The sequence below is a fragment of the Rhinolophus sinicus genome, chromosome 3 (assembly GCF_057876585.1).
Source record: "Rhinolophus sinicus isolate RSI-liver-muscle chromosome 3, RSI-T2T, whole genome shotgun sequence".
In the NCBI taxonomy this organism is placed as follows: Eukaryota; Metazoa; Chordata; class Mammalia; order Chiroptera; family Rhinolophidae; genus Rhinolophus; species Rhinolophus sinicus.
The window spans coordinates 200,670,001-200,694,097 of NC_142503.1; the positions used below are offsets into that span (position 1 = coordinate 200,670,001).

The 24,097-nt window shown below is 48.5% G+C and overlaps 1 protein-coding gene across 3 annotated transcripts in view; it reads left to right on the plus strand.

The window, feature by feature from the left end:
- TDRD9 (tudor domain containing 9) overlaps window positions 1-24,097 on the plus strand; it is a 92,736-nt gene that overhangs the window by 15,569 nt on the left and 53,070 nt on the right. For 2 of the 3 annotated variants that reach the window (XM_074326814.2, XM_088797558.1), the window contains exons 2-8: window positions 2,132-2,238; window positions 8,859-8,956; window positions 10,214-10,435; window positions 10,958-11,080; window positions 14,437-14,517; window positions 16,897-17,061; window positions 19,832-19,935. In XM_074326814.2, coding sequence (XP_074182915.2) covers window positions 2,132-2,238; window positions 8,859-8,956; window positions 10,214-10,435; window positions 10,958-11,080; window positions 14,437-14,517; window positions 16,897-17,061; window positions 19,832-19,935 — 900 coding nt within the window. Of the gene's footprint in view, window positions 1-2,119; window positions 2,239-8,858; window positions 8,957-10,213; window positions 10,436-10,957; window positions 11,081-14,436; window positions 14,518-16,896; window positions 17,062-19,831; window positions 19,936-24,097 lie in introns of all 3 variants that reach the window. The other variant, XM_074326815.2, reaches the window with a different exon arrangement.

Sequence of the window (24,097 nt, forward strand, 5' to 3'; positions counted from 1 at the left end):
TGGTCTGCTTCCCCATCCTGCCTGTCCGTGGGCTGTTAGCCCTCAGACCCGCACACGCAGCTGGCCTGGGCTGACAGCCTCATTCTGTGGGGATGCACGGCGCTGTGCTTACTTAGCAAAACCGGAACCTGCGGCCAGTCTCAACCCCTTCTTTTTGCTTTTTCGTCCCCGCTCTAATATGTCATCAATTCTGTGATTCCGTGCTGTGTGACCATGGCATCTGTGGCCTTGGTCACGTGGTTCTCTGTCTGTTAGGTGGTCTCCTGGCTTCTGTGTCTATGCCTGTTGCCCACCCCCGTCACCCGGACAGAGCCGTCTGGTTCAAACAGGAGCCAGAAAATCTGAATTCTCTCTCCTTCTACTCAAACCCATCTCACCCTGAGCAGAAGCCACAGTCTTTATAATCAGGCCCTGCCAGTCCTCCAGTACCCCGCCCTCCTCTGGTCACCCCTGGCTCTTCCCGGTACCAGCCCACTGCCCCCATCTTCCAGGCTCCCTGTGCAGGGGGGCCCTCTGGGCCTCCTGATGCACTGGCACTTGTTTGCCTCACGGCTTCTGCTTTCCGCTGTCCCCCGAATGGCTCTTCTCAGGCTTTCTTCTCTCTTGCTCATATGTCACCTTATCACGCTGTTAACGTTGCATCTCTTCTCGCCCCGTCTCCTCTCCTGGCTGTATTTTTCTCTGTGTACTGTCAGTGTCTAACATACTCCATGTTTTACTTTACTTCTCTTTCCCCAACTAGACTGTAAGCTCCATGAGGGCAGTCTGCTCACTGCTTCATCCCAAGTGCTTAGGACTGGGCCTGGCGTGGAGTCGCCAAACAGTAACCAGAAGAAGGCCGATCCAGCCATGAAGCAGACAGAAATGGCCTTGAATGCGCACAGCTTTTTACTAAAGGAAACCTCAGGTTTCAAGAATTGATGTCATAGGCTTTATCTGAGTACAGTGCTTTTAAATTAGACGTTGCTAAGGAAAGTATAATTAACTATAATTGATAGCACAGTGCAGTTGTGGTTTTTCATGTCATGTTTTGGACATTTTTTACCTATTAGTATGAGTATAGCCATGGCAGTCTTGAAAATGATACATGTTAGGTAAGAGTATGCCATAGCTGAGCCTGTCTCTGTTAGACTTTTGTTTTTCAAGTTTCAACTTGTCATGCAGGGTCTCAGCTCCCGCTCCCCACATAAGAACGCAGGACATGGTGAGGCCAAAAGGAACACCCACGGAGCCATAGATACGGGAGTCATACCACTATATTCTCGCTGGCGGCTGGGTTGGAGACACAAGAAGCAGGAGCCACAGGATCCGCAATCCGCTCTCCGCTTCTCTGCCAACCAACCAACCCACCCCCCAGCATAGCCACAGCAGTTATATCAGTGGCCAGTGGCTTACCGGTAACAGCTGATGGCCAACTAGTCACAGCTGACGGCCATCTACTACCTGAGCCAGCACCTTTCCACATGAGGCCGAGAGCCTGGAAACTGCTCTCTGGGACTCTGTCCCCACACAACTACTCCAAACACTGTGAGAAGACACCTTTCCTCCCTGGAATCCCTCACACCCTTGTCCTATTTATGTCCTCTGTGTCACTAATGAGCACCTGACATGTGAGTTACGTGTCCTGCCCTGGAGTGATGGGTTCGTGAGGGTAAGGACTGTGTCTGTGCTGAGTCTCTGTCTGAGACAGCACCTGCCAGGTACTGGTGCTCCGTAGGCCTTTGGTGAATGAACGAGAGCTTCCGTGCCTGTGTTTGCACACGCTTCCTTGTGTGCCTGTGCAAGTCCTGCTCCAAGGAGGACCCGGGCGGAACACGTGTTGGCTGCAGGAGGGGCAGGTTTGAACAGGTTCTGGCAGGTTGCCCTTCAGAGTGGATGGTCAGGTCCATCTCCCACCCTCCCCTATAACCTAAGAATATTTTTTGCCAATTTGAAGCATGAGAAAATGGTTTCTCATTGTTTTAATTTGCATCTACAGACTTGATAAACGACTGTACACTTGAGTGTATTTTTGTTTATTAACCATTTGCATTTCTTCTGTGACTTTATGTAAAAGTATTCAAGACTCGCTAGCCCCTGGGGTTTCTTGGCCTTTTGGAGACAGTACACTAACTCTCAGTACTCTTTGCAGGCTGCTGAGCCACGAGAGCTCAGACGTGGAGTATATTAACAAATACAGGCAGCTTGAAGCACAAGAACTGGATTTGTGTGGCGATGACCAGCCCACCAGCAGCCCAGGTAAACGCGTGTCTTGAAACGTCATAAAAAGGGTGCCTGAAGTTTTCCTATGTTAAAACATTAAATTTGTAAAAGTCTAAAAATGTAGTATTTTAGTCAATAAACAATCCATACTGCTTATTAATTTGGGATTTTGGGGGAGGTGAGTATATGATAGGTTGTAAGTCGCTCATTTTCTTTTAACTGTACTTCCTAAATGGTCGGTTCTTTGGAAGACTAATCATGGTCCCTTCCCTTACTGTTAATTAGAGCTACTTCAAATTTTTATTTTAAGATTATTACTCTTTTTTTATAACAAACATAGTAAACCAAAATTGTAAACAGTGCATGAATATATAAAAGCAAAGATAAAAGGTCCTTCTGACCCCGCCCCGACAAGGGCACAGCTGGTCAGAGTTCGGATGAAGCTACTTTCTGTGAGTGTGCGGTTTCTGTCTCTGAGCTAATTATCTTGCTAGCATCAGGCCCTAGTCATAGGAGAGTAGTCAGCTTTTGATTTTTTTGCTTTATAAAAGGTTATCCATGCCAAACTTCCTACCAGTTTGTTGGGATAGAGTCCCAGAGAGCAGTTTCCAGGCTCTCGGCCTCCTGTGGAAGGGCGCTGGCTTGTTGTGTAACCCGCACATGCAAGCACGCATGTGACTAGTTGGCCATCAGATGGTGCGGTTCTCGCGGGTCCTGCTTCCTGTGTCTCCCCGGCTGCCCTGGAGAACACAGTGGTAGGGACCCCCATCCATGGCTCCGTCGTGGTTCCTTTTCAGCCTCACCGTCTCCTGCGTTCACCTGCCGGGAGCTGAGCCCCTGCGTTACACAATTAACCCGAGGACTTCTGCCTCCTGTCCCTACCCTGTGTCCACGTACTACGACAGGGACAGAAGTTGGGGTTAGAGTAATAGTTCCTTTTCTTCTCTAGCCTTTTAAAAATTATGAAACACAGTCCATACGTAATCATACATAATCCTTATCCTCCCTGGGCTTTATTTGGGCTTCTTCACAGTATGGAATATTGGTATTTTTCTCCAGTTCTGGAAAATCGGAGCCGTTATCTGTGCTCCACTCTTTCATTTAGCCTTGTATTTTCCGTTTTTCTGTCACTAGACTCAGGTCAGTTTCTCACTGTTTGTCATTCGCCTTTGCCTTCCCCCTCTGTGTTCTTGCCTTGCTGTAGACGTTGGCCTGGTGTCCTCACTTTCTCCCTTCAATTCTTGTAAGGTGATGTTTGTGTGTTTCATCCAGAGTCTGTAGTTGCCCTCGGGAGGAGTATTTGTCTGAACAACCCAGCACATTATCAGAAGTGATAGTTTCAAACGCGCATGTCCTTTGATCTGGTGTGGGGACAGAGCCCCAGAGAGTAGTTTACAGGCTCTTGGCCTCACGTGAAGGGGTACTGGCTCGGGTGGTGAATGGCCGTCGGCTGTGGCTGATTGGCTGTCGGCTGTGGCCGGTTAGCCAATTGGCCGCTGGTATTACTGCTGCGACTACGGAGGATTGCCGAGGATTGCCGAGGAGCCGAGCAGAGCCGAGGAGAGTGGAAGAGGAGAGCCGAGAGAGAGGAACAGAGTCGAGAGAGTGGAGGAGAGTCGTCGGTCGGTCGGTTGGCGGAAAAGCGGACGGCAGGTCGGTGTCCGGTGGGCCCAGCCTCCAGTGAGACCGTGGTGGTATGGCTCCCCTACCTATGGCTCCGTGGGTGTTCCTTTTCGGCCTCACCATATCCTGCGTTCTTGTGTGGGGAGCGGGAGCAGAGACCCCGCAGGCCACCCCGCCTGAAAGATGGCGCGGCGAGAAGACCTCCGTGCACGACAAATGGCGCAGCGAGCAGGGTCTCCCGCATGACAAATGGCGCAGCGAGCAGGGTCTCCCACACGACATCTGGTTTTTGCTCACACTAAGGAAAGTACAAAGTTGTACACGTAAGAACGTTTGTTGCGTCGTTGCGTATCTGTGGGCAGCCTTTGAAGTCTCTTAAATGTCAGTGCACAGGCTCGACGGTTCTGCCTCTCCAGTGGTGGGTGTGCATCTTCAGGCAGCACGAGACAGCCATTCATGTCGTGCAGAAAAATCGTCATCTAGGATTTCCGTTTGGGGAAGCCTGTTGGGTTTTAGGTGACTGTAAGCTGTCATCCTCTCGCTGGCCCTGGGGCGTGCACAAACCCAGTGCACAGCGCCTGTCGGCCCTGCAGGATCGCCACAGTGGGGTGGTAGCCAGGCCACACGAAATCCCGCGACTCCTAGGGTCCGCTCTCAGGGCGCCACCTGGATTTATGTTTGAAATTGCTGTTTGCTTCCTCGGTTCCCTCGTCTTGATGTATGTGGAGCTCTTCACGAGGCAGCCGCATAAATCATAGCTTTGGCTACACCTGGAGGATTCATGCCACGCCCAGCACCTGCCAAGGTGTGTGTCGGGCTGAATGAGGCAAAGGAGTATGACGTGTAAAGACCTGCTCCCCTTGCCGAGGTTGCTGTTTAATCTGTAGTTGCACAGACACATGCTTTTGGAGACAGGTGCTCCGAAAGTCAGCTCTGGGGCCCTCAGACAAGCGTTTCTGACTTGAGCTGGGGTATCAGGAAGGTAACTAATGCCATTGGACTTGGAGCTGAAGGATGAACGGAAGGCACCTCCGCAGTGCGGGGCTCAGGGTGGTGGGGAGAATGTGCGCAGGGCAGCTGTGATGGCAGGAAGCTGCTGGCTCCCATCCTGGAGGAGAGCCAGTACTGCTGGGGACCCCAGACTGGGTGTCGATGGGCTTTGGGGGTGCAGTGGTAGGCTGAATAATAGAATAGCCCCCCCAAAGAGGCCCACGTCTTAATCCCCAGAAGCTGTGATGTGCTGTCTTACCTGGGGAGGGGCCTTTGCAGCTCTGATTAAGTTACAGAGCATGTCCAGGTGGCCCTGTTATCACAGGGTTCTCATGAGAGGAAGGCCGGAGGGGCAGAGTCAGTCGTAGGAGATGTGACAGCAAAGCCATAGGTTGGCCTGGTGGGACAGAGGCCAGGGGCCAAGGAACGCAGGCGGCTTCTTAGCAGCTGGAAAGGCACAGGATGGCTTCTTCCCCCAGAGCCTCCAGAAGGAAGCCATGCCACCACCTGGAGCTCAGCCCCGTGGCACCGAGTTTGGACTCCTGACCTCCAGAACTAGAGAGAATGGACACCTGTGGTTTTAAGCCACTGAGTTTGCGCTGATTTGTTGCAGCAGCCACAGGAAACAAAGAGCTGTATTGGATGAGACTGGATGAGATAGAGGCGTGGCCGGGAACAGGCTGTGGGCCACAGCTAAGTGTTTGTCTTAATACTCAGAGCAGTGGGAAGCTACTATTCAAGATTTAAAGATTCTAGGCCTTTCTTGGGATGAGTGTGAGGGGAGGAGGGGAATGTCATGTGATTAGATTTGTGGTTTGCGAAGACCACTCTGGTCCTATTGGGGTGGCTGGGGTGGAGAGGGCCAGAGCGGACCGAGGAGGAGTCAGGAGGCAGGACTCGGTGGGGATGACCGGTGGTGGCAGTGCGGGTGGGGGCCACTCATGCGCCGGACTGGCCAGTACAGGCCAGGCCAGGCCAGGACCTGGTGATGTGTTGCACGTGGATGTGAGAGGAGGGGCCGCGGGGGCCGGGAGGTGGGGGTCCTCGTGTGCAGCATCAAAGCCGAGACGAGAACCTGCGCACGTGCACACCCAGCCACGGCTCTTTCTGCGTCTATCTGTTTACGTTAGAACCACGAGGTGGCACAATGCCTCTGATCGCAGCAGCAGCGCAGGCTGCGCCGGGAACGTTGTGTACATCCAGTTAGAAAATACTTTGATTCAGATGCTTTTGATTTGGTGTGTTGCAGGTGTTATATAATCTACATAAGTGTTGAAAAAATTATTTCTAAGTAGAAATCCAAGGGTGCACATGCAGTGAATTTCTATAGATTACGTTACAATCGTTTTATAAAAAATGGAGATTTAATAGCATTTCCTACCAGGTGGAACCTGGTTCTAAACTGGATTGCTGCTTTCAGGGTCTCTGTTACTTTCATGTGACACTTTTGCGTTTGTCCTGGGGTAGTGACTTCAGGTTGTGACTAAATGCCACATTGCTGCCTCCGTCTCAACATGGTGACCTTCGTGGTGGTCGGCCCTTCCCCTTGGGGCTCTTCTTCTGGTTTAAGAGAATGGCCTGTGTGGAGTATATAAGAACCGAAAAGGGAAACATTCCACTTACGTCTAATTTTGTTTTCAGAATACCATCCCGTACTTGGACAAAGTGAAACAGTGATACTTATTTTGAAGGTTTAATTTTACGGTCAAGTCAGTAATGCAGTGATTAGGCTCATTTTCTGTAATGTGCAGTGTCTGAGTTGTAAGATAAGGAACGGCAGTGTGTTCTCCCGTTAAACTCCACGGTGTCCTGTTCGGAACCCTGGCTGAATTCTTTGCTTAGGGTTTATAGTTGGCTGACGGTGGTAGGGGTTGTCTCAGGGAAGAGACGGTTTCCAGCGTTTTCCAGCTCATGTAAAACACAGATGTTAATAACCCTGGATAAAGAGGTAACAGGAAAATGAATGGCAAACTTTAGGCTCAGGCATGTCTCGTGTCTCTTTTGGATACACTTTGCCACGTGCAGTTTGCTGATTTGCCTTACATTTCCTTTGTCTTTTCTTTGGGAACTGACCCTTGATGTTTTGCCTGGTCACTGGCCTTTGGTTTCGCTGCCGAGGCCCAGAGGGGCCCTGAGCGCCCCCTGGTTCCCTGCCCTCCCCAGGCGGTGGACGTGGTTTGTGTGGGTGTGCTTCAGCCTGTGACCTAAAAACGTCACACTGCGTTTGTGTTACTGGAGGAAGGGCTGTGGCTTAGACAGTGCAGCGAGGACTTTTGCTAAAATGTGTCCTTAAGTAGCAGCCTCCACAGCGCATGTAATCAGGGAGTGGAGGTCTGTCTCATGTGTTGTCAGCACTCGTGGCTCAGCAGCACTGAGCCCGGGCATGAAGTGTCATGGCCAGAAATGCAGCTGCTGCCTTTGTCTTTCTGAAAGACAGTCTGTCACCGTCACCCCGTCCTCTCTGAGCGGCCCACTCCCACCCTGTCCCTCCATCTCCCAGCAGTGTCCGGGCTCAGAAGCCTTCCGTCTGTCTGTCCTCATTCCTAGGGCTGTGTGCATTCTCATCCCTTCCCTATTTTATGTGAAAAAGGCCTGTTGTTGACCGATAAACCTGCCAGCATCAAGAATGGGCAGTGGCGTAGGTTTACGTGTTCCTGTTTATGTATCTGTCATCTCCAGTTTTGCATTTGTGGGCTGGCCTGGATACCCAGCCACCATCCAGAGTTCCAAATAATTTAATGAAATGTTGGAACCATTTGTGAGTCAGGAACTGTCCACACATTGGGTTTTGCTCAAACCCAGTCCTTTGAAAGTAATATGGGCTCTTCATCCAAGCGCTTCCGGAAGGGGTGAGACTGGGAGGAGGCCCCCAGCTGGTAAAACAGGAAGGCATCGGGGACTGCGCGTTTTAGTGGGAGCGAAGGGAGATGTGTGATGGAAGGAAAAGGCTTGTCAGACAGCTCGGCAATCAGTAGTGAGGCTGACCAGGTGAGAAAGCTGCCCACGGCAGGACTCGAGAACCTTCCCCCTGCGTCAGTGGCTCTGACACCCTTGAAAGAACACTTACCTATAACGAAGCACCTTTTGTTCTGAGAGGTTGTGGCAGATCTGACTCCTCTGTTTTCAAATTCAGAACAAGTACTACCACCTTGATTTAACTAAGGAAAGTAGTCATATTTTGATTATATGTTGTTAGGCCAATTAATAAACTACAAATATGTGTAGGGAAAAACTGAAGGAGAGCAAAAGAAAAGCTTGGATGCACGTGTATCAGGTGGGAAGGGACGATGGCAAACAGAGGGGGAAATGGGGCAGACGGGAGGGGGCTGAGAGGAAAAGGAAAGGTGGGTGCGGGGAGGGGGGGCGGGCAGGGAGCACCTGGGGAGGGAACGAGCTCGGGCTGGAACTTGGGAGAGACAGGGAGGCTTAAAAATGTTTTTGGAAATAAAATTATTTCCCACGAAAAGTTTATAGCCCATGAATTTTAATCATTCGTAAGTGTCCAATGATGCCCTGAGGTCCAGACTCACAGGAGGAACTTACAGGAGGGTGGTGAGTGGGTGAGGCGGGTCGGAGCGCCCCATCGCGCATCTTGAGTGGAATGAAGTCGCTTTTCAGGATACCTGTACTTCAGAAGTTGTGTTCGCTTGTCTACTACCGATTTATTGTAGTAGCAGGGCACGAGCACGTAAATTGGTGCGTTCTATTGGAATTGCGAATAAATGTTGGTTCTTTAAGCCAGCTAACCTTTTCAGTGCTGTGTTTTATAGGTCTTCTGTCTTAGCAGGTGCTGAGCCTACAACATGGACGGCTGTGATGGAGGGATAAGCGTATGCGCAGCTTATTTTATGAGTATAAATTATGTGCAGTGGGTACAGGGAATTTTCTCATTACCCTGCTGGCAGTGTTAGCCTGTACAATATGTATTTTTGTATTCGTGGGTGTGAGTACCCACATATAGATGAGATACAGCATGGGTTGTTTACCTTGTCTTTTTTCAGATAAGAACTAGCACTGTGTTTGTTTGTTTTGTCTGAATCTAGGTCCAAGGCCACCTTCGGCTAAATTAAGCAGTGTCACTTGCACCCCAGAGAAAACTTACACATATCCTGACTTGCCTATAAATCGATGTAAAGAGGAGGTAAGATTATTCTTGTTGTAATGTAAATTTGGTTTTTGGATAAATGCCGAGGTCTAGCACGTTGGTTCATAGTCTGAAAGTGTCGAGGTGCCACAAGCACCCCTGGCACGTGCCAGGCTGTGGCCGCCGAGGACGGTGCCCAGCAGTGGGGGATGCTTCGGGTAACACCCAAGTTCACGGTCTTCCTTTCGGCTGAGCTTATTGTGTTCAGCCTCCCCTGCGCTCATCTCCCAGCGCTGCGTTGCTTGTCCAGTCTTCCCCCGGAAACAGCTGCTCCTCCCCACGGAGCTGCTTACTGAAAACTCACTGCTCAGTCTTTTTATGAAGCAGGTGATGGCCCCCGGCCGCCTCCTGGCCAGCATTCCTTGGGCTTTCCTTACACTTTTCCTGTGAGTACACTTCTGCCTAGTGATCGAGTTGATCCATCAATGATATGTCATTCTGTGAACAATGCTGGGCCAGATATAGCAGCATCTTTGTGCATTTACAACTACTTTGTAAATTAGTTACATGTTAGCAAACGTGGTTACAAGTAAGTGTATTGAAACCCTTATTAACTATACTAGTGGAAGAGGTAGTTACAGATTAAGCTGTAAATATCCCACATTTAATTTTTATTTTGCTGTAGATTGAAGCACATGTTTGTAGAGTAGATGCACTACATTAATTTCTGGGGGCCAATATTCAAATTAAGTTGTATTTCCTGACTGCAGCAGTTGCTAAAGAGATAAGAGCCTTAATAAATTTAGGGGGAGGAACTGGACAGAAATTTAAAAATGCTCCGTGCAGATTGTAAGTGGGACAGTGGAAGTTCATTGTTCAAAAATGTGTCCGAAGGTTTCAAGTGGAATTTTAAAACCACTGAGTATGGTTACAGCGGTGTTTTCATGTTTCTCAGTAGAATTATTTAAAAACTTTAAAACAATAGAAAGTTAGAGTTAGCAAGAGCTATAGGAACCTCCATTGGGTGTTTTCATTTTTATTGATGGAGAAGTTGAGACCCAGAGTTACAGTCGGCCTGGCTTCTCTGCTGTGTAACGGCTACTGTCCATGGTGGCCAGGCTGCTCGGAATGTAGCACGTGTGTGACCTCTGCCTCTTTTGTGATGTTTACGTGGTTAGCTACTAATTTAACGTTTAAAGATGGAACTCAATCCTGAAAGTCTTCTCAACATAAAGCTAGTTCACGGGTAATACTTCATATCATGGTTAGTTTTGTGGCAATTTTGAAAGACTTTTTTTTTTTTTTTAATTCTAGGTTATTTCTTTGATAGAAAGTAATTCTGTGGTCATTATTCACGGAGCCACGGGCAGTGGGAAAAGCACCCAGCTGCCACAGTATGTCTTGGACCATTACAGCCAGCGCTGTGCTTACTGCAACATTGTGGTCACCCAGCCCCGGAAGATTGGGGCCAGCAGCCTGGCCCGCTGGGTCAGCAGGGAGCGCGCCTGGGCCCTGGGCGGCCTGGTGGGCTACCAGGTGAGAACCAGAGCCGTGCTCCGTGTTCGTCTCTGTTCTGTGTAAGGGGACTCTTTCCTGCTGGAAATTAAAATGAAACCCATTGCTTATAGAGGAGAACTATGGCATAGTTTAAAAAAATAGTGAAACTCTGAATTTCTTGAAAATAACTTTAGTTTTTTTCCCAGTTGAATAGGAAGGAAATGAGAATGCTCAGACTTACTGAGGCTTTCATAATTTTATCAGGCTTTCATAATTTTAACCTTGTAATTATAATTTTGTATGTAGATGTCTTCAAACACAATTGTCTTAATGTGAAAACGATATAGGCAGCATGACTAGACAAACCAACCCCCCCAAAAAAGAAAAAAAATAACCTAGCTTTCGTTTTCATTTGGACCCTGTCTTTTCTGTGATATACAGTCATTTTTTATTCCCTTCCTTACCTCCATGATGAAATGGAGATAGCCTTTCTCGGTAGTTACATGCAAGCCCTTGAAACCTGCAAATGTTCTCCGTTCTCATTTCCTTCGCCACCTGTAGGTAGGACTGGAGAAAATAGCGACGGAAGACACCAGGCTGATGTACGTGACAACCGGGGTGCTGCTGCAGAAGGTTGTCAGCGCCAAGAGCCTGGCGGAGTTCACGCACATCTTCGTGGACGAGGTAGGGGTCCGTCTGCCATGCGCTCTGGGTCTGCAGGGCGCGCGTCCCGGGCAGGTCCACAGATCTGCTGACTCTCTGCTGAGTGCCCAGTGCTGTTCTTACTCTGTGCCTGTGGTTCCAGAACGCCTGTGGGACGCTGCTCCCTTGTTTAGACGGCTCTAAACAAGGCAGAGGCCGGCCCTCAGGCCCGATTGGGCCCCATCTTGGGAATAAAGTTACTGGAACGCAGTTCTGCTCGATGTGTCTGGCGGCTGCTGCATTACCACAGAGGTGACGAGTAGTTGGGACAGAGACCCCGCACTCCCAGAGCTGGAAGCCATTACTGCCTGGCCTTGCACAGGAAGTCTGAGGCCCAGTTAAGAGTGGTAGCCGCACTGAAGAGCTTTAATCATATGGAGGCATTCCCAATGCTTACAGATACTTTCCACCTAGTAGAGTCAGGGCAATAATATCCTTAAAAAACTGGTAAAGTAAATAGAAGACATCGAGCCAGTCACCTTTCTTAAAGAAACTAGTAAAGCATCCTGAACCCCGTCTTTGTGCTGGTCTTAGCTTTCTGGACTTTTCTCGATAAGGACAGCATGTTTAACTGAGTTTGTTTATATTTTAAAGCAGTGTTTTGAGGTGGAGGTTGTGTTGAGACACCTGTTCTGGGAGCTTTGGAAAGCCTTCACTGCAGACTTGAGTTAAACCTGTGTAGTAATCACGCCGTGAGTTAAACCTGTGCAGTCACCACGCTGTGAGAAGCTGTGCTTACTTCTGGAGGAATTAGAAAGTCAGCAAAGGAACAGGACTTGTGGGCGGCTGGGAGGGGGGGCTGGAGCACGTGCCTGATAGAGGAACCCTCAGGCCCGGTCAGCCTGCGTCTGCCCCTCTCGGTGTCACCGCAGCACCGAAGCACCTGTAGTCAAGCTGCGTGGACCCACGTATGATGTTGTTACGTGACGTGGTGTAAATTACCGTGGGCCGTTGGGAGGAGCAGGGGTGGAAAAGCATCGGTGTCATGCTGGGTGAATCGGTCCTGAACTGATCTTTATGACTTTGGTAGTTTCGAGTGTCTGTACTAGGTTAGGTCAAGAGGAAATGCAGGTGTAGTGGCAGTGTGTCCACAGGTGGCGCCATAGCCATCACAGTGGTTACCACTTACCGAGCCTTTAAGGGCTGCAGAGAGGTGGTTGCGGGGTTCACCCGTGGCATTGACGCTCGAGCTCAGCTGACAGCGCCCCATTTGTTTTCCGTATGTCCAGTACCTTTCTGACACCTCTAAGAAGGTGCCTACTCTGCGCGCTCAAGTGACGCTGGCACCACGCCCTCAGCGGCCGATGGGACCGGCGGGTCGCTGTGACAGCAGCTCCCTGCATTGCCCCGAGCAGGCGCTCTGGTAGTTGTTTTACTTACTAAGGACTCAGTGGGTCAGTGTAGTACCTGAGTTTCAGATTTATGAACAATAGTGTTTTGATTGTGTGGGATGATTGATGATTGAATTTCAAAAGAAATCTAAAGCAAAAGTTGAAGATGGCCAGGCTGTTGACATGGAACGGTAATGTTTTTAACGTCTCGGGTCTTGAGAAAGAACAAAGTAGCTTCAGATAAATCTTCCATTCCATAAGCACTTTCCGAGTACCTGCCTCATAAGATGCTGAGGGTATAAAGCGGTAAGTCATAGTTTCTGCTCTCAGCCACTGTCCTGGGGATGCAGACATGTGCTGCGGCAGGGGAAAGTCCCGTGGCAGGGAGAGCACTGGGGATTCTGGAGATCGAGGGGCCAGAGGGGTCCGCAGAGGCAGGAGGGACAGGCAGGGCCACCCCGGGGAGCCCGGGGAGCAGCAGTGTGTGAGGTCAGCACTGAGAGTGTGGCTGTGGGGACAGAGCCCCAGAAAGCAGTTTCCAGGCTCTCGGCCTCACATAGAAAGCTGCCATCAACTGTGATTGGATGGCCATCAGCTGTGGCTAGTTGGCCGTCAGCTGTAACCAGTGAGCCATTGGCCACTAATATAACTGCTGTGGCTACACTAGCAGAAAATGGGGGCTAGCAAGAAGATGGTGGCTGAGCTAGCAAGAGCGGATTGCAGAGAGGCGGATGCCGCCAGCGAGAATATAGTGATATGACTCCCCTACTTATGGCTCCGTGGGTGTTCCTTTTTGGCCTCACCATGTCCTGCGTTCTTGTGTGGGGAGCGGGACCAGAGACCCTGCAGGCCTCCCCGCACGACAAATGGCGCAGCGAGCAGGGTCCCCCGCATGACAGTGGCAGTCCTGGGGGGGCTCGGCGCAGAGCAGACAGCACTTTGGGCGTTCACTGGTGAGTCGTTATTTTTCTTTCTCAAGTCAGAGGCAGGGTGTTTGTGCTGAGGAAGTGTCCGGGAGTCTGGTGATAGGACGGAGTGCAAATTAGATTTGTGTTCTGTTAGGATTTCCAGCCATTATACCCGACGTCAAACACTGTCCAGCCACGGAATCTGTCTTTGGTCTTCTCTATGCTACGTTCCCACACTTCTGCTTCAGTGGGAAGTGAGGAAGATAGTAGGACCTGGCTGGATCTGGCTTCAGAGCAAACGATCAGCCTTTCACGCTGGCGAGAAGAGACCGCCTCCTTTCAAACGCAGTAGCTAATGTCTCCGTGCTGGGGGAGAAGTGGCCCAGAACAGGGTCTCACTGCCCATGTGTGCTCAGGGGTCCTGACGTCCTGGTCCTTTGCTGTGAGCTGGCTCTGTGGCAGGGCAGGCGGGCTGGCTGACGGGCTGGCTGTGGGACCTGGGCTGGCTCTGCCTGGGGGGGGGGGGGGGTTGTCAGAGGAGGGCCAGCCCTTCCTACCCGAGGGAACTGCAGCCCTGCATGTCATGGGATATGTCCTGCCAGGCAGGACTCACTGCTGCCTGGGCACAGCTTCTGCCCTGTACTTATTTGCTCAAGTAACTGTAACTTGTGACCATGCAGAGGTGTGTGGTAGGCAAGGGGGTGTAGGGAGGTCTGTCCAGTGGTTCCCTGTGCTGGGAACAGTTGGGATGGTTTTGGTTGTCACAGTGACCCAGGGGCACTATTGACATTGAGTTGGCAGGGCTGAGGATGCTACACATTATCCAAATGCCAGCAGGATCGCAAAGAGAAGCGCTGAGGGGGACAGTGACCCGCACGGCCTCTTTTAGGCTCTCTGGTTTGTGGGCCCATGTTTGCTCCCCCTTAGCCAGGAGTGGTGCTGAGAGTGGTGCCGGCCCCCCGAGGAGCTGCCTTCAGTGGAGAGAGCTGATTTAGCCCCAGGCTCCCAGGCGCACGTTAACCCATCTGTCCATCCGTTCAGCAGTGACATGTGCCTTGCTTGATGCCGTATGGGGCCGACCCGCTGCCTTATTTTGTAGGTCCACGAGAGAACTGAAGAAATGGATTTCCTGCTGTTGGTAGTCCGCAAGCTTTTAAGGACAAATTCACGTTTTGTGAAGGTAACTTTGATTTCATGAATAACAGAAATATTTAGGGGTAAGATTTATGATTTAGTTTTGTTTCTCTTTATTTTAATGAAACAGTGACCCTTAAAATTCATTGCGGTGTGTAGCATTCCAAATTTTGCTAGCAAGTTGGCTAAAGGGCATTCTCTTAGGAACCGAGTATGCCATACTTTTTGGTTATTATGTTGCATGAAATTCTAAGAGTTTCTCCAGCCTGCAGCAAGCCATCTAATAGCATTAGGTTGGTGCAAAAATAATTGCGGATTTTGCAATTTTTAACCTTTTAAACTGCAATTACTTTTGCACCAACCTAATAGTTTACTATAATGAAATGCTGGGTATTAAAGCACTGCTTTTGGTTGAATAAGCACCACAATTTAGAGGTATGGGAACATATCTGCAATCTCTGTTTTGAAAAAAGCATGAAAGCACATTGAAGTTTGAGAACCGTTAGAAGCACTACTGTTTGAGAGACTTAAGTTATGAGTTAATGGAAAGTCCGTGGGAATGGCCAATATCGTTTACATCTTATCTGCACAAAAAGGAAGGCGTGAACTTGCGGAGGGTTTGTAATAATCACGCAGTCTAGACAGTTCCCCGTGGCTGTGTCGAGGAGAGGTCTTTTGGAAACAGCTTTCTGAAGGGTAGCGGTCATTGGGCTGTTGGCATCACTATGCAAAGGGACTGCGAGAGGACTGACTGGTCGTGGACATGGTTGCTTTTACCTCATACATTACTTGGTCTTCAAGTGTTTTGTCTGTTTATCCGTTTAGGGAAACATTTCTTCTCTCCCTACCCCCCAAGGTGGGAATGTCATATTCTCACCTGCTGGGACTAAGTAAAGAGCGTGACATTGGCAGTCTGTTGTCTTATTGCCACAGATGACTGTGAAACGATGAGAGAGTTTGGCCCTTACGTTCCTTTTTGGAATTTTAACCTGAAGATGACATTAAAAATTGTCTAACAAATCAGGGATTTTCTTGAGTGTCATTTTGAGATCTTTCTTTTGTGCTTTAAGATAATGACTTGATTACGGGCGTTTTTAGTTTTCAGTAGTAAAGAGAGTTAAGAGTGGAGTGGATTTTTTAAGTTACCACACTGCTGAAGTTTGGTACCTGTTGCATAAGTAACAGGAAACGGCTTGTCAGTTTCAGCGTTTTCATGGTCTATTCAAAAATATGTGAAGCAGAATAGTTTCTAAATCTAGAACTTTGTAGGGTGAATGTAGTTGGGCCAAGAAATTAGAAATCAAGTTCTAATAGTTTTGTAGTAAGTTTTTTGAAACTCTCTTTTTTATTACTTATTAAAAAGAGAGCTGCTGCCCGAGACCGAGGTGTGGGAGCAAGGGAGGTAGGCTTTAAGTGGCCCCTTCTGTCCCCACACAGGCTGTCGAGGTCCCACTCTGTGCCATCACTGCTCGTTAACCTGGCCCAGCCTGGGCAAGCGGGTGTGTTGGGCAGGCTGGAGGTGAGGTGAGGGCCACTCGGGAGGGAGGGCCCACGACGAGGAGGCCGGTGCGAAGCTGACTCTGCACCTGGGACTGTCCAGATTGGATCACATTTGAGTGTCTCCTGTGATGAGGTGTGTCCCCTGGGGCCACTCCAGCACCGCAGGTGGCTTCTTGGAGCCTTCTTTCCACACTTAGTGTGTCATCTCAGAGTGAGTTCTGCTCGGTATGGTTCTACCATCTGTATCGAACATCACTGGGAAAATACAGATACTTTGTCCACCCGATAACTGTACCGGCAACGCCTACGTTTTACTCTTCTGCTAAGACTGATGCTACGGAAATCCTGGTGGCCGGTGACGTGAGGTGGCCCATAGCCAGCAGGGAGCTGCGCTCCCTGCTGGCGTTTCGGGGACCATGCAGGGTGCAGCTCCTTTGCGGCTGCCGCCTTCGCGGGGGCACCGCTGCTGTGCTGTGGATGTTGGCCTGGCACTCCAGGCTGTTTTTCTGAGGAATGTCATCCCACGCCTGCGCTTTGGCAAAGCTGAAACCTGCAGCCAGTCAGGTGTGGACTGGCTCCTGTCGGCTGCTCACGTCGTCCGAGCACGCACGCCTCAGGTTGTGGCTGAGAGCCGTGCTTTTCTGGAACCTCCGTCCTTTCTCTGGAACATCATCTTGTCACTTATTCTGTTTTAACTAAGGTTTCTGATGACAAGTCTCCCTTGAGAGAAATCACTGCAGAGAAATAGTAAAAGTGTGTATCTTGAGCATTCTTTAAACTATCGCACTGGAGATTAAATCAACATGTTCCGTTAGTCTCAGACGTCATTAAAGCAGAAGACAAGCCTGGATTTAAAAAGTATTTCATCTTCATTATTGCCGTTGTCGTGACTGTGTTCGTTCTCATGGTTTTTCCTCCTCCGTAGGTAGTTCTGATGTCAGCCACCATCAACTGTACAGAGTTTGCCGATTACTTCGCCATTCCTGTGCAGAATCAGATGAAGCCGGCGTACGTTTTCCAAGTGGAAGGGAAGCCCCATTCCATTGACGAGTTCTACCTCGATGACCTGGAGCCCATTCACTCCCGCAGGGTAGGTGGGCGGCGCTGCCTGTGACCAAACCTGCATTGTTCAGCTTGGAATTGGAGCGGAGAGCGGGTCTGCGGGGGCCTGGAGATCATAGCGCGAGTTCGGCAGTTCCTGGGCTCATTGTTATAAGCGGTGAGCGTGATATATGCTCACACTGCATCCCTGTGAGAATGGCGGGCTCATTTTATCCTTTCTCGATGTTAAACAAGAAAATGTCAGATGTTGTTCAGCTATGAATTGTAGATTTTGTAAATTGTGGGGTAGGAGGTAATTTTATTTGGAAGAAATTTAAGTTTTCCACCATAAGTTGTATTAGTCACAGACAGATGCTTCCTGTGGGCGTGCGCAGGGGCAGGGCCAGGCCTGGGCATTGCTGTCCCAGTCTGTGTGGTCAGTGCACCAGGGCCCCTGGCCAGCGGGTCTGATCAGCAGGCTGGAGAATGCAGGGCCTTACCATTGTTTACCAAATATCGTGTCATTGGCACCTAATGGGGCCTGGTCAATTTTCAGTGAATGAATATTCTAGACTTAACTATATATGAATTTTAAGCCTTACAAAAATAATGCCTTGCGTAGAATAGATTCTGGGTGTTGTTCTTGGAGTCAGAGGACCTTTGTTACAACCCCGTTTATTATTAGGATGACTGCAGCAGCTGTCGTGTTGCCTAAGCACACTTTCTGATGTCACCACGAGAAGCAGCCTTTTCTACTGTTTCACATCTCACCCTTCTCACCTTAGGGGCCTCGCCTTGTTCACTGTCTACCCTCTTCTCCTCCCTGTACGAGCCCCTTTTCTTGTCCACACTTACACGGGACGGGGTCTCTTTCATCTTAAAAAGTACCCTCCAGAGGTCCCATGTTTCTCTGCACTTTTGCCAAACTTTGAACGCCGGGTGTCTGCTTCACCCTCCCACGTACTCTTCGTGGTTGCCTGGCCTCCCACTGACCTGCTCCCCGGGATGACCAGTGACCTCGTTACGTCGTCGAGAGCCCTCAGCCTGAACTCACCTGACCTCTCTCTACTATTCGGCACTGTTGGCCTCAGATTTCACTGAAACTCACCCTTGGGTCCCACGATGCCCTCCTGGTCTTTCTGGTACACACTTGGGCTGTTCCTTTCGGTGTCCTCTGAAGAGTCCCTTTCGTCCTTTATTTTAACTATTTTTATTGCTAAACCCCACGCTTAGAAAAGTACATAAAATATAACTGTGCAGTGTAATGAGATCGTGGAGTGAACTTCCCTGGCCAACAGCACCGACTGCCACCGGCTTCCTCCACCTTCCCATCCCGGGGCCCTGCTGGCTCTTTGCTGAGCAGCCCACGTGACATGCTGCTCTGTGGCCTGTCTGTCTTTTGACCATGCTGTGCTGCCAGGACAGCGGGCACCGATTCCCACATGGGAGGGGGCCAGGGCCAGTGTGCTTTGCCATCTGTGTGCCTCACCTTAGAGAAAGCACAGCTCCAGGTGGGGTCTTAGCAGTGTGTCTCAAACATATTCTCCGGGCTTGGAACCCAGAGCACGGAGAAATGACGTGTGGATTGCTGACATGCTTTTTCCATTGGTTTGTTTGTTGGAAAACAGTTCTAGATGGGTCCGGAGCCACTGTTAGAGTTGATGAAAATGATACCTTTTTTTTCTGGTGGTGGTTTGTGTGTGTGTGTGTGTGTGTGTATACAGTGTTATGGCAAATCTTGGTTATTGTTTGGGTAAAGTAGAAAATTACTTAAGGTAAAGGTGGAACATCAAAAATGGATCTATTAGGCATGCTTCTTCGAAATTATTGATTAAATAAAAGGCAGTTTTGTCATACTTACATTAGTAGAATTGTAATAAAAATGAAAAATGGATGATTTGAATATTAGCTGACTTAGTGTACTCTAAGTAAAAATTGAAAAAAAAAGTTTACATTTGTGGCTAGCTTCTCATCACCTGAAGAGTTCCTTCGATGTGTCCTTGACGGAATGACATGTCATATCTACACGTAGTGTTTGGTGAGCGAAATTGTTAGAGAGAGAAAGAGCTTTCTTACTCTTGGTGGGAAACAACCACTATGGTGATATGAAGTCCTCACATGACTGTCATCCCGGATGTCGGAGGGGGTGACCCCAGTCCTGTGAGGCTATCCGCTCAGAGCAGTGATTCTCACCTCACTGGGGGGTTTGCTTGTGGCTGAGCCCCGGTGTGCTGGGGGGCTCCCCAAGGGCAAGTTACTGGGCAGCTTGGCTGTGACACACAATTAAAAGTAGTCTGGTGACCCCTGCACCTTGGTAGCGTGATAAGACACGGTGACATTATTACTGCAGATTGGCAGAAACTGGGGTGGGAGGGTATTGCCTTTGCCTGGTACTGGCGATTTCCAAGGACTCCTTCCCACGCGTGACGAGGTAGACCTCTGGGGCTGTTCGAGGTAGGGCTTGACAGAGGGGAAGGGCTCTGACTCTGGGACCAGACACTCCCTGGGCTCCATGGGCGTTTGAAACAACTTACTCTGTGTCTTTAAAGTCGGTTCCTGCCGGACATTTCACTTCTGCTATTTGGACGCTGATGCATCCTTGCTGCAGTGATAGGGTCGGGGGGTCCTAGGACCTTCTGTTTCCTGTATCAGGTGCCTTCAGTGGTGCCGGATACGTAGCAAGTGCTAAATACTGACTGCACACGGTCCTGTCATTGGGGGTATCTGTCACAGTGATGTGCTGAAGGGGAGGGCCCCATCCCACCCCAGAATCCCCCAGTGCCCGTATTCTGGTGTTCCAACTTCTTTCCTGGGTCTAGCTCTCTCCTCAGCTCCTGGAGGAGCCGGTGATCATGAAGGACATATACGAAGTCGCTGTCGCCCTCATTCAGATGTTTGATGACATGGACATGAAGGAGAGTGGGTAAGAGACGCCAGCTGGTCACGTGGATGACTGAAAATGTGTTATGCACTTAGACGCTTGTTAGTGTTTTTATAAAACTAAGATTGACCTACAGGTACTTTTTCAGCAGTCACTCTATATATTTAAAAATAAAGTTAGTGTCTTGTAAATTTTTCCCTGAAATTGGACTTTGGAGTAGATAAGACCATGCCCAGTACCGTTTCAGGACTGACAGTTAAAGGCTTGAAACCACAGGCTGAAGGTGGAATCGCTTTTGCAGACACGTGGAAGCTACCACTCTGAGCTTTCACCGCAGCCCTGAGGTGAAACTTAGAGGGCTCCTTTCGAGAAACTGTTGCAGGCCTTTTTTTGCCTTTCTTTCCATTTCTTACGAAGATATGTTCCCAGCTCAAAGCAGTGTCCTGTTCTCGTCCAGACGGTCATTCATTAGCTGGCCCTTGGGGACCTGGAGCACATTTTTCCCTCAGCAACACTTTTAGGTTATAAGTGGCGGCCTGAGCCTGTAGTTTTTAAACATTATACTGTATTCCAGATCTTTCCTGTGACATCTTAATCTAGCTCATTAGATACAATTTATGTATCGGAACAGCGAACAATGAAATGGGTTTCAGCTGGTCATGGCAGCCAGCCCTCGAAGCTGGAGTCGCTGTTCCCTGTGGGCTGTGGGGACACGTCCACGCCCCGTGCTTCCCTTCTTCAGCCGCTAGTTGTGAAATGTGACCACACTGGAGTGTGCAGCCACTCACTGTCTTCCAGTGTCCTGAGCAGACCTTAGCATTTGGTGGCATATTCCAGCCATCGCCCCTTCTGCCTTCACGCACTGTGTGCTATTTCAGCTGTTTGTCAGCTCACACCGTTTTGGGTACTGTTTATATCACCAGTGTGCTTAGATTTATCCAGATGGATATCATCTTATTTATTCATCCTTCTGTCTGTGTCCTGGACTTTTCTTCTTAGATCGTTCTCATTCCTCCTAAAGTGTGCCCAGCAAAAATTGCTTTAAGAGTCTGTTGGTAAATGTTCTCAGTTTTTATTTAGCTAAAAATGTCTTTATTTCATTCTCATTCTTGAAATAGTTTTGTTACGTATAAAATTTGGGTTTGCTATTTAATTCTCTCCATCTTTCTACTTTTCCTATTTTTTTCTTTTTTTTAAATTAGTTTCAGGTGTACACAACAATGTAATAGTTAGACATTTCACCCCTCACAAAGTGACAACCCCCTGCCCCAATCTATTGCCCCTCTGACATCGTATATACTATTACAATTCCTTAGACTCTATTCCCTATGCTGTGCTCCATATCCCGTGACTGTATATATATATATATGTATTAAATTATAGTTGACATTCAGTATTATTCAGCTTCAGGTGTACACTGCAGTGGTCAGGCATCTACACTGTCCATGAAGTGGTCTCCCTAATAAGACAAGTGCCCATCTGGCACCCTACAAAATCTTTACAACGTTATTGATTATATTCCCTTCACTGACTTTCATATCCCCATGGCAATATTGTGGTTACCAATTTGTGCTTTTTGATCCCCTAACCTTCTCCCTCACCCCCACCCCCTCCCATCTAGCAACCATCAGTTTTTCCTCTCTATCTCTGAGACTATTTCTGATTACTTTGCTCATTTATTCAGTTCTTTAGATTCCATATATAAGTGAGATCATATGGTATTTGTCTTTTTCCTTCTAACTTGTTTCACTTAGTGTAATGTTCTCCAGGTCCATCTATATTGTTGCAAATGGTAAGATTTCATTCTTCTTTATAGCCGAGCAATACTCCATTGTATAAATGTACCACAGTTCTAATTTTTATTTAAATAACTTTATTGAGATGTTTACATACATTACATGCACTTGTTTTTATTGCTTTTTCTATGCTTTGATGATTTTCCCAATAATCTTATTACGGTGAGAAGTCACCTTTTGATGTAACTGTTCCTTGTGGGTAAGTCTGCTTTTGGTCTGGCCAACTTCTGGGGCGCTCTTTGGCGTTCTGCAGGTTGACTGCTGTGAGCAGGTGTGGTTTCTTCTCATGGATCTCCCCGCCCCTTGGGTTTGCAGGGCCTGGACCCCGGTGTCTCTGCTGCTTCCCGACAGCCTTCCACCGAGCAGCTGTCAGCACCCACTGTTGATCTTGTCTGGGCCGGTCATTACATTAGTGACGTTCTTATTTATTCCCTGACATCATTCTGTAAAGAGGAATTTTCCTTTTATTATCCTGTCTCTTTTCTCCTTATTTCTCTCTCATTCTTTTCCTGTCAACAGTGGGCTCATGGATTTTTTTCTTCCTTTAAATAGACTTTATTTTTAGAGCAGTTTTAGGTTTACAGCAAAACTGAACAGAAAGTACAGAAAGTTCCCATATACCCCCTCCGCCATATGTCCACAACCTTCCCTACCGTCACCATTTTGCACCAGAATAGGACATTTGTTACACGTGACACGTCGTCATCACCAGAGTTCATAGTTGACATTAGGGTTCACTTTTGGTGTTTTGACAAGCGTATGACGACATGTATCCACTATTAGTGTCAGACAGAGTAGTTTCACTGCCCCAAAGCCTCTGTGCTCTGTCTACTCCTCCTTCCCCTTAATCCCTGGCAACTGCTGATCTTTTCATGTCTCCGTTAGTTTTGCCTTTTCCAGAATGTCATAGAGTTGGAATTACACCGTATGCAGCCTTTTCAGACTAGCTTCATATGCACTTAAGGTTCCTCCATGTCTTTTCATGGTTTGATAACTTGTTCTCTTTTTAGTGCTGATAATATTCCACTGTCTGGATGGACCACAGTTTGTGTAACCATCACCTACTGAGGGATGTCTTAGTTTCCAAATTTTAGGTGTTAATGAATAAAGCTGCTCTAACCATGCGGGTGCAGGTTTTTGTTTGGACATACATTTTCAGCGTCTTTGGATAAATACCAACGAATGTGATTGCTGGATCGTATGACAAGAATATGTTTAGTTTTGTAAGAAACCTCCATACTGTCTTCTGAAGTGGCTGCACCGTTTGCACTCTCCCCGCCCCCCAGCAGTCTTGTCACCGTTCTGGTTTCTGGCCATTCTGATAGGTGTGTCATAGTATCGCATTGTTTTAATTTGCGTTCCCCTGATGACATGTGATGTGGAACATCTTTTCATGTGGTTGTCATCTGTATGTCTTCTTTGGTGAGGTGTCTGTTCAGGTCTTTTGCCCATTTTTAATTAGGTTGTTCGTTTTCTAATTGTTGCCTTTTAATAGTTCTGTATATATTTGAGATAACAGTCCTTTATATGTCTTTTGCACATGTTTTCTCTCAGTCTGTGGCTTGTCTTCTTGCTCTCTTGAGATGCATGGATTTTGACTGATTTAAAGTGTCAAAGTTAATTACAGTGAGTTTTCCGTTTTGATGATCAGTTGCCCACACTTTGGCGGGCGGGAGCCTTTTTAAGCTGGTTCCTGTTCCTCTGACACGTGGCGTTTACTTGCTTCCCGCACGGGATGCCCCAGGCTGTCCACTTTGTTCTCTCCCTGTAGTAGGTCAGGAGTCACCCATGTGTCAAGTGAGAAGTGTTGTTAGTGAGTCTGATCTGGGTGCGCTCACTGCTGCCTGGGGGTGTCACTGTTTCTGAGGCTTTGAAGCAGACAGAGCCGGAAATGTATTTTTAAATTATTATAAATTCATATTGATATGTCAGTCCACATTTGACATTGGTACTTACCTTGATTTTTCTTTTATATTTTTAGTGATTTTTCGAAATTATTTGCTTATTTGTTTTTCCCCATAATGTAATGATAAAATAGTTTCAAAAATATAACAGTGGGGGCCGGCCCGGTGGCTCAGGCGGTTAGAGCTCCATGCTCCTAACTCCGAAGGCTGCCGGTTCGATTCCCACATGGGCCAGTGGGCTCTCAACCACAAGGCTGCCAGTTCAACTCCTCGAGTCCCGCAAGGGATGGTGGGCTCCGCCCCCTGCAACTAAGATTGAACACGGCACCTTGAGCTGAGCTGCTGCTGAACTCCTAGAATGGCTCAATCACAAGGTTGCTGGTTCGACTCCCGCAAGGGATGGTGGGCTGCGCCCCCTGCAACTAACAATGGCAACTGGACCCGGAGTTGAGCTGCGCCCTCCACAACTAAGATCGAAAGGACAACAGCTTGACTTGGAAAAAG